Genomic DNA, 9,509 nt, shown 5'->3' on the forward strand with positions numbered 1-9,509 from the left:
TGAGGGTATGATCATGAAGGGTGATCTGTGATTCAATTGGAAGGAAGTTGTTCACGGTCACCGGGGAGCGTTCTTTTGACTTTTAGATTCGTTTTTAACTAATAAATTTTCTAATATAATTTTCGTATTATATTTTAATTAATAGATACTTTTCTGAATATATCTTACATAAAAGGTTTAGCCCCCTTTTTATAATATTGATCCATATATATGGTAATAATCCATTTATTACGGTAATTTATATAGGTAGTTGCCATATATTATTTACCATCTAAATAAGTAAATAACACATGGTCATTACCAACTGTATTTATCATCTAAATTTATTATGGTAATTAAACATAGAGAATTTCTTCGATTTTATATGTTCTTTTTTTACTTCAAATAATATCAATTACCGGTGCACTTTCTTTGATTACTTTTGAATAAAATCTTAAATGATAATTATCTTTATAATCAAAAAAATATTTTTTTTTTAGTTAATGAATATACGCAAATCTTTCAAAATATTAATATTTGTAATAAATAAAAAAATTTTAAAATAATTATTATATTGATAATTTTTTTGGTACATATTATAATAATAATGATAATTAATACTATCAAAAATATTTAATATAGAGTATTTAAATGGTAATAAAAGTGTCTTTATAATCAAAAGATCATTTTTTTCATTAATAAAATCATTGTAAAGGAAAATGTACTATTAAATAAATTTTAAAATTGAGTGTACTATAATATTATTACTAGGTCATTTCCTTCCTTTTATTATTGTACTAATTAAGAAATTAATTAAAATTAAGCTAATAATAGAATTAATGAATTAAGTAAAATAGGAAATAATTGTAATTAAGTTAATAATGGAGAATAAGAAATTAAGGAATTGAAAGTAATTACAGAGTATTTAAATGGTAATAAAATTATCTTTATAATAATAAAAAATCTTTTTTTTAGTTCATGAATATACGCATATCTTCCAAAATATTAATATTTATAATAAATAAAATATTTTCAAAAGAATTTATTATCGAAATGGTCCCTCGACTATTGCGAAATTACCAATTTGGTCCTCAACAATTTTTCTTACCCAATTAAGTCCTTGACTTTGAAAATGTTAACCATTTTGGTCCTCCGTTAAAATTCCATCCACAAAGTGTTAAATTTAAGGACAAAAAGTGATTTTATATATTTTATTTATTAACGCTTTTCTTCTTCCTGTTTATTTATTAATGCTTTTCTTCCCATCACCGCCGGATTGTCCGTGCTTCGCCGGAAATAGAGGAGGGAGGTCGCGTCCTGCTGCTCGTCGGGGAAAGGTCGCCGGAAGGAGATCCAGGTGCCATGGCCGATGACGGGAACAGAACCAGTTGGAGACGAGGGCTGTAGTGCTGCTAGCCAAAGCTGGAGAACTCAGTGGCCTAGCTTCGTCTTAACGTTGCTACAACTCTCCCATAAGCTGCAGAAGAACTGGGTGGTACCGGCAAACGAGCACTAGCTTCCTCTACTCCTCTTAACGTTGCTACAACTCTCCCATAGGCTGCAGAACTCAGTGGCCTCTGTTGCTCTGCAGAGGAGGCTAGTTTCCTCGATGCTGTAGAATGTTGGCCCCGCTCTGCCATAAGCAGCAGAAGTACTTGATCTAATATGTAGGGGAGGGCTAGTTTCCCCAAGTCTTGTTGCCACTCGGCCCTGCAATAGATGGTGCGGTAATGGTGGCGAATAGAGATCTCCGTGTAGTCCAGACCTGCAATAAACGGAAACCAAAAGTTAATTGTCGTGTAACCTCAGTTTTGCAATGGCCAATTTGAAGATATAAAATGTAGGCAATATTCTCAGTGGGAGCTCATGTGCAAGGATTGATCTCAGCAAGTGCAAATACTTACCTACTACCAGGGGATGGCACATGCGGGCCATAGGAATCAACAGGGAGACGAATTTGTTTTGAGTACCGAACAGTATCAGGTTCCTTCAAAGTGGCATCCTCAACTCTAGAAAGACTTGAAGGACTCCCTTTGTAAATTACAAACATAATTGTTTGCCCATCAATGTGGGCAAGTATTGAGAAGTCCAAAGTCTGTTTTTTTTTTTTTTTTTTTTTTTTTTTTTTTTTTTTATTTTTTTGTTTAGAAGTAAAAGAAAATTAAAAATGGAAAGAAAATATTTCGATAATAATATTTTACATTATCAAATAGTAAAGGCCTATTTTAAAAAATAGTAAAGGTAAATTAAATATGGAACGAAAATATTGCATTAATAATATTCTATATCATCAAATTCAAATGGAACGAAAATTAGGTAAAAATATCACTGCAACTATATTATAATTAAGTGAAAATAAAGAAGAATAATTGACTGAAAATATCATTTTAAATCTCCTAATTCTTTAAAATGGAAAAACATGATAATGCTAAAAATTACAATAACTAATAGCAATTGAATAATACCATATAAAGAATACAGGTTAATTCAAAAAAGGTAAACGTTAATATATATATATATATATATATATATATATATATATATATATATATATATATTATAGGAATACACATTAATTATTTCCTAATTCAAAAAATGTACGAATTAATAATATTTTCATAATTTATTCAATTGACTTATTTATGAATTGGTTCAACGAATTTCGATTCCGTGTAATATGATCATAATAATATTTCCATAATTAATTACTCTATATTCTGTCATATTTAAAATAATTTTTATTCAATTGACACATTTATGATTTGGTTCAACCAATTCTGTGTAATATTACCATAACAATATTTTCATAATTAATTAGTTTATATTCTGCCATATTACATTTTTTTTATTCAATTAATATAGACATATACAATTAGGTTCCTCCAGTTCTTCGTAGTATGTCACATAGCCTAATTAACTAATTAACACTTAATAAATTTTATTATTAATTTGACTATTAATATTAGGCAATTATATAAATAATCTATACTATTAATTAGACTATGCAACGCTGATGTGAGCATAATTAATATATTTTTTATTTTACAACAATATCATAAATTAATATTATGCTAATCAATAATTAATAATTAATAAAATTTATTATTAATTTGACTATTAATATAGATTTGCATAAATATTTTTAATTCTTGATAATAATAAGCAAGGCTAGCAGTAAAAAGGAAAAATAGAAAAGAATCAGTAATTTACTAATTCGATAAGGCATAATGTTCTAAAATTATTTCTGCACGTTATTTTACTATTAACTAAATGAAACTGTTATCTATCACAAATTAAAGTTAATATGTACTTAAAAAATGTTATCAAATTCTTAGTCTACTGGTTATCAAATGGTTGTCAAATGGTTAATTGTATGTGACTTTTCTCGAGTCACCCATCCTGATGGTCTGATGGTTTTAACTCTACAAGGATAGATAAAATTCTGTTACCACTATCAATGTCGTCTACAACGAGATTTTCAATCATGTATAACTCAAGCCATTGATATTATGTTTTTTTATATATATATATATATACAAAGATGACAAAATTGCTATATATCTACATAGAAAATATATCTTCCGTATAAATAATTTTTATATCTGAGTTGCTAGACAACGAGTTAATTAGCCCAATTAATACAAATTCTAAACACTGATATATAAAATCTCTAAAGTTGCAGCACTGAATGCGTATATCTACACGTTAGCTATTAATTGGGCAATTATTTACTCGAATTCAAGCATTGGTAACATCTGAAAATATAATCGGTGCAACGCAATTCTTCAATTATATTATATAATATTCGATTTTATAATTTATACAATTGTATATCCATCTAAATAATTTTAAAATATTATAACAAATTCATTCCGTGCAATGCACGGGCGCAAATACTAGTTTATAAAATATTGCATTTATTATATATTATATCTCTATCTCTTCTCTTCTCTTCTCTTCTCTTCTATTCTCTATCTCTATCTCTATCTCTATCCCTTCTCTTCTCTTCTCTTCTCTTCTCTTCTCTTCTCTATCTCTATATATATACTAGTTTTTTTCGTGCATTGCGCGATTGGGATAATGCCCAATGTTTTTTTTTTTAAATAAGTACTTTAAAGTATATCAAGACAAGATTATATTGGAATTGTTCATGCATAGATAATTGAATATTAAATTTGCGTATTTAAATAGGCAATTCTAAGTTTACAAATGCAAGATAATATAGTCAAGATTGATTATAATTGTCAATAAAATAATTGTATAGGTATGGTTGAAACCAAATACGGGACATAAGGGAGAGAAAATAAAAATTAGCGCATAAAATATTAAATATATACTAATATTGAAGAGCTAACTGCTGATTGCCAAACAAGGACGACATTGCGAGATAGTTTTCACTTCAATTTGTTGTGTGATTTGAATACTCTTTTTGTCAATAAATCCCCTAAGTAGTTAATATAATTGGCTTAATTATTTATTTATTTATTTTTTTAAAACAATTATTATTATTATTATACATGTTAATCTAAACAACTAATTTTTTCAAATATCTTTTTACCAACCGTTGATATAATTCGCTGGTCAAATTCGCTAATATAATCCGCTAACTACTGATTGTCAAACAAGGATATTGCAAGATAGTTCTCACTTCAATTTGTTGTGTGATTTGAATACTCTCTTTGTCTACAAATCCCTCAAGTAGTTAATATGATTGGCTTTATTAATTATATTTTTAAAATTTTTCATGTTATTAATAAAATACTTGGTAAATAAATATATAGCATTATTTTGTATTATAGCTTTGATATTTAATTAAAAAATAGTGCACAAAAAAGATATTAGACAATGTAGTGTATATAATCAATTGATGAATTTGAATGTAAAGAATTTTTACATTGGAGAAATATAAAGACAATATAACTAATAAAATTATTTCTCTTAATTAATTTATTGATAATGAATAATTTTTTTTAATAAAGACATTGTAGTGACAATGTAGCGAATATAATCAATTGATGGATTTGAATGTAAAGAATTTTTATGTTGGAGAAAAATAAATACAATATAACTAATGAAATTATTTCTCTTATTTAATTTATTGATAATGAATAATTTTTTTTTTGAATAAAGACATTGTACACACATAATTCTAAATTAAAGAAATGCATATGTATTATTTTTTTGTTGTAGCTACTAAATTATTATTTTAATTTAATAAGAGTAAAATAGAGTACTAATTATGCCAACTTTGATTGGGATGAGGTTCGAACCTAAGACCTTTCTTATTAAAATCAATAAGTTAACGGTGAACTAATAGAAATTAACGGAAAAGATAATATTTAACGTAAAAGTTAATGGATAATCATATTCATTAAGGATAAATTAGGAAATCTTAAGGAAAAAATTAAAATCTGAGTCATTCATTTGATTAAAAAATTTGACCGCCATTTTTTCTACCCATTATAGGCCTAACTCTCTTGGGCTCTTATTAGTATAGCAGATAGATAGTAGATATTAAAGCGAAATGATTAGGAAAAAAATCTCTATCTCTATATATATTAAAGCGTAATGATTACGGAAAAATTTTCCCTAATCATAATCATCATAAATAATTAAATAAAGATGAAAAGAAAATCAAAGTGAATAATAAGTAAAAAAAAGATTTTAGTGGATAGGAGAGTAATTCACAAAATTAATTTGAGTAATAATTGTTGATCCATAATTGAGAATTAACATTACAATAATTATGTTATGTTTATAACATTAATTGATTGGAGATAAATTTAAAATTCAGAATCAATATTTACATGAACATATACACATACTTCAACACTATAAATAAATCATCATCCATAGGACCGTACCACAACCAATACTACAATTATGTTTTGGTCATGACTGGAATTAGGAGGATGGTTGTGGCTAGAATAGGGAGAAGAATATTTATGTGAGCTTAGATCTTTTATAGAGCTTTATACTGTGCGATTTGGGGAAGATGAATCAAGAAATGCGCAGTAGACATGAAGAAAAAGCTGAGGATAAAAATTACACCTTGCTTCTGAACCTGGGGTTTTGATTCTTAGAGTTGTTCATTCTTGGGAGCAGAGGCAACGGTTAGTCGTAGCTCATGAACGCGAAGAAGAAGCAGCTTACGTAAAAAGACTATTTTGTCCTCATGAATAAAAAATTTAAAAAGGTTTAAGTTTTTCGATGGATCTAGGGCGGTTTAGGATTTGGATTTGAAGCCAAAAAACATTATCGTAATTGGTTCACCGAACCAAGAATATACCTAGCACTCCCGTGCTGTGTTATGCGAATATTGTATAATCTAGCGTGAATATACATCATAATACTATTAAACTATACCATTCAGAAGATAGAAGAGAGAGAAGTGGGAGCGCAGAAGAAAATCATTCTCAATAACTCCTTGTCTAAATACACCGATACAACATATTTAAAAGGCCCTAAACTATCGATGCATGATCCTAGAAAATAGGATTGTGGGATAGAATAATGGTCACAAAATAATATTTTACAACAGTTTTATGTTAATTTAGTAATGTAAAAATAGTGTCAAAGGCCTTGTAGTCTAGTGACATAAAATGACTCTCCCAAATAAGAGGTCATTGGCTCAAACTTCAGTGGGGGTTTACATGTAAAAATAGTACTAATGTTATGAAATATATATGTTGCAATACAGCCTGCTGGCTTTTCTGTCTGTTACTTTCCACCTAGTATAAGACACAATTCTATTTATTTAATTAGTAATTGCCAATTTTTTGAAACATTATTAGTCAGCCACAAAGCTTTGTTTTAATTTGTTATCTAAGGATGTGCCTGAGAACCACTTCATTCTCTGCAACTCTGGTTAAGTAGACGCTAAAATGAGAGCTAAAACAGTCTTTTAACAGGCTCTGCGTATAATACATCGTACTTCTCCATATACACGATTAAAATCAAAATACCCCTTTTTCTGTTGTGGACATTGACATCGCTGAGAGGGAGCTTGAGCTCCGTTTCCACGCCGTCGGTTTAACGTAGCTTCTCCACGAAATCGTCGCCGACGTCTCCACTGACGTCCAATGCCGCTGCCGGCTTGACCGAAGAGAATCTTCTGATTGACGACGTCGCAGCCGCTGTTTTCAAGCCTGATACGATTCCGACTCTGCTTCAACCTGGCGTCATCGTTTAAGATGGCATTATCCATCTCTGTCACAAAGGTGTGAAGTGGGTGATTCGGGCATACAAGGATAGAAAAATTAAGTTATGTTGCCTTTAGTCAAAACCTGCTAAACCATACATGATGTAAGTGTACAAAATAGTACACATTAGATTGGCTAATTTATTAGTTTATTTTATTAATATATAATGTTAATTAGTATGAGTTGTAATTAGTATTTTGGACTAAGCTAAAATGTGTGGTGGAGATTTATTGTTAATAAGTTGGACAAAGAGCAAGTTTGAAGATCTCAAGTTAAAGAAGATGTGGTTGAGAAGAATTCAAGCCACATATGAAAGCTACAATCAAGGCTTGGTGAAATGGAAATTACGTACAGTATATAAGGAAGGGAAAACGAAAGAGGAAGTTGCCAATTCTGAAATTCTGAACACATACGCAAGCTTCCTATATTACTGCTTTAATATTGATTATGTTATATTTGTGATTTAATTCTGTACTTCAAGTCAGTACCTGTGACAGCTGAAGCGCTACACCAAAGATGGTTATGGCATGCACGGTTCAGTCCTGAATAGGTGTTTTAGAAGAGTTGTAGTGGTAAAGGCTGTGAGCCATTTGTAGTTACCTCTTGTAATACTCTGTGGTGAACATCTAGTGGATTGGGCAGACGTGGGTTGCCCCGCAGACGTAGGAGAAGGAGCTCCGAACTGCGTAACAATTCTACTGTGTCTTTACTTTATTTATGCTTTCAATTTCGTTATTTATACGTTGATTAAATTGATTTAATTAAACAGCGAAATTGTCTCGTAATATAAAATCAAGTAGAATCCTTAGTGTTAAATTGATTTCAAGATACACGGGTTTTTTCAATTGGTTTCAGAGCCACTAGACTTAAGTTATTAGTCTGTCGATCTGGCTACTCCGTGCCCCTTGATCTCAATTCTTCAGCGGCTATTATTATTATTTCTGATTTTGTTAAATTGTTCGATCTCACGGGTTGTTGAGTGTTACAGAATGGAGCACACTAAAGCTCTTCCCCAGCTAGTCGGTGACAACTATGCATATTGGAAGGTGCGCACGCGTACTCATCTCAAAGCACAAGGTGAAGCAGTATGGTGTATCATTGTAACAGGCTGGGAACATCCAACCAAAGCCAGTACCAGTGAGGATGAAACTCGAGTGACGAAACCTGAAAATGAATGGACCCAAGCTGAGAAAACAAGTGCTGGACACAACGATAAGGCACTAGATATTATTTATGGGCTAATTCATGAAAGTCAATTTCCTATTGTTGCAGGCCATGATTCAGCTAAAGGCGCATGGGAAGCACTAGAGGCTACCTATGAAGGCACAACGTCGGTAAAACAATCGAAACTGCAACTGGTACAGTCAGACTTCGAGGAGCTCCGGATGAATGAAGATGAAACCATCGTGACCTTTCACACTCGTGTGCAAGAGCTAGCAAATCGAGCTATGGTCCTCGGAGAACCGTTAACTCAAGAAAAGTTGGTGAAAAAAATTCTACGATCGCTACCACCTCGGTTCCGGATGAAAGTTACAGCGATCCAGGAACATGACAACTGGGAGAAAAAGACCGTAACACAACTAATGGGGAATCTAAGAACTTATGAGATGGAAATCTTAACAGATCATACGAAAAAACAAAAAACAAAAAACAGTAGCATTTACCGCTGAAGAAAATAATTGTATACCTGAATTAGATGAAATAGGTGATGATCCAGTTGTATTTCTTACTAAACAGTTTTCTAAAATTTTGAAATAGGTATCAAAAGGTTCACGAAACAAGAATATGCAAAAGGGAGCGTCATCATCTAAAATGAGTTCTAAATCAGGATCATCAACCTTCAAGCCTTCTGGTTCACGTCCAGGACAGTCCAAAGAGAAACCCAATAGTAAAGGGATCAGATGCTATGAATGTGAGGGCTTCGGACATGTACAAGCAGAGTGCCCCACCTATCTTCGACGCAAGAAATCCATGTCAGCAGTTACTTGGAGTGATGATGACTCGGACGGTGAAACAGGAGGATCTGATCCAGACGAAATTTCTGGTAATTTTGTTGCCTTTACTGCACATATGGCTGTTGGACCGTGTCATGAAGATGTTGCTGACTCAGAGGGAGGCGAGTATATCTCTGCAGAAGATTTAGAGTCAAGTGAATCATCTTTTGAAATTGAGTTTAATAAGTTGTATCCCAAATGGGCAGCACTAAGGAAAGAAAATCGTAGATTAACTAGTGAAATAGGGATTGTAACAACTGCAAAGAAAGTGTATCAAACTCAAATAGTCGATAGGGATCTGCTTCTTAAAGAAGCATTGGCCCGAGAAGAAAAA

General features: G+C 31.2%; 1 protein-coding gene across 1 annotated transcript; it reads right to left on the bottom strand.

The window, feature by feature from the left end:
- Positions 1 to 1,403: 1,403 nt before the first annotated feature.
- LOC109189577 lies at positions 1,404 to 2,004 on the bottom strand. Its single transcript, XM_019340186.1, has 2 exons — positions 1,884 to 2,004; positions 1,404 to 1,744 (listed from the first exon to the last, which is right to left on the bottom strand). Exons 1-2 carry the CDS (start codon positions 1,912 to 1,914, stop codon positions 1,419 to 1,421), a joined length of 357 nt encoding a protein of 118 aa, XP_019195731.1. The 5' UTR covers positions 1,915 to 2,004; the 3' UTR covers positions 1,404 to 1,418.
- Between the last annotated feature and the right edge of the window lie 7,505 nt (positions 2,005 to 9,509).

This window comes from Ipomoea nil, unplaced genomic scaffold, assembly GCF_001879475.1.
Source record: "Ipomoea nil cultivar Tokyo-kokei standard unplaced genomic scaffold, Asagao_1.1 scaffold1558, whole genome shotgun sequence".
NCBI classification, from domain to species: domain Eukaryota; kingdom Viridiplantae; phylum Streptophyta; class Magnoliopsida; order Solanales; family Convolvulaceae; genus Ipomoea; species Ipomoea nil.

Bases quoted from the DNA above. Each gene is read 5' to 3' on its own strand.
- LOC109189577 (XM_019340186.1), bottom strand. From the start codon at position 1,914: ATGGCCCGCATGTGCCATCCCCTGGTAGTAG. The intron at 1,745-1,883 runs GTAAGTATTTGC...CGTTTATTGCAG, and splicing joins GTGCCATCCCCTGGTAGTAG to GTCTGGACTACACGGAGATC.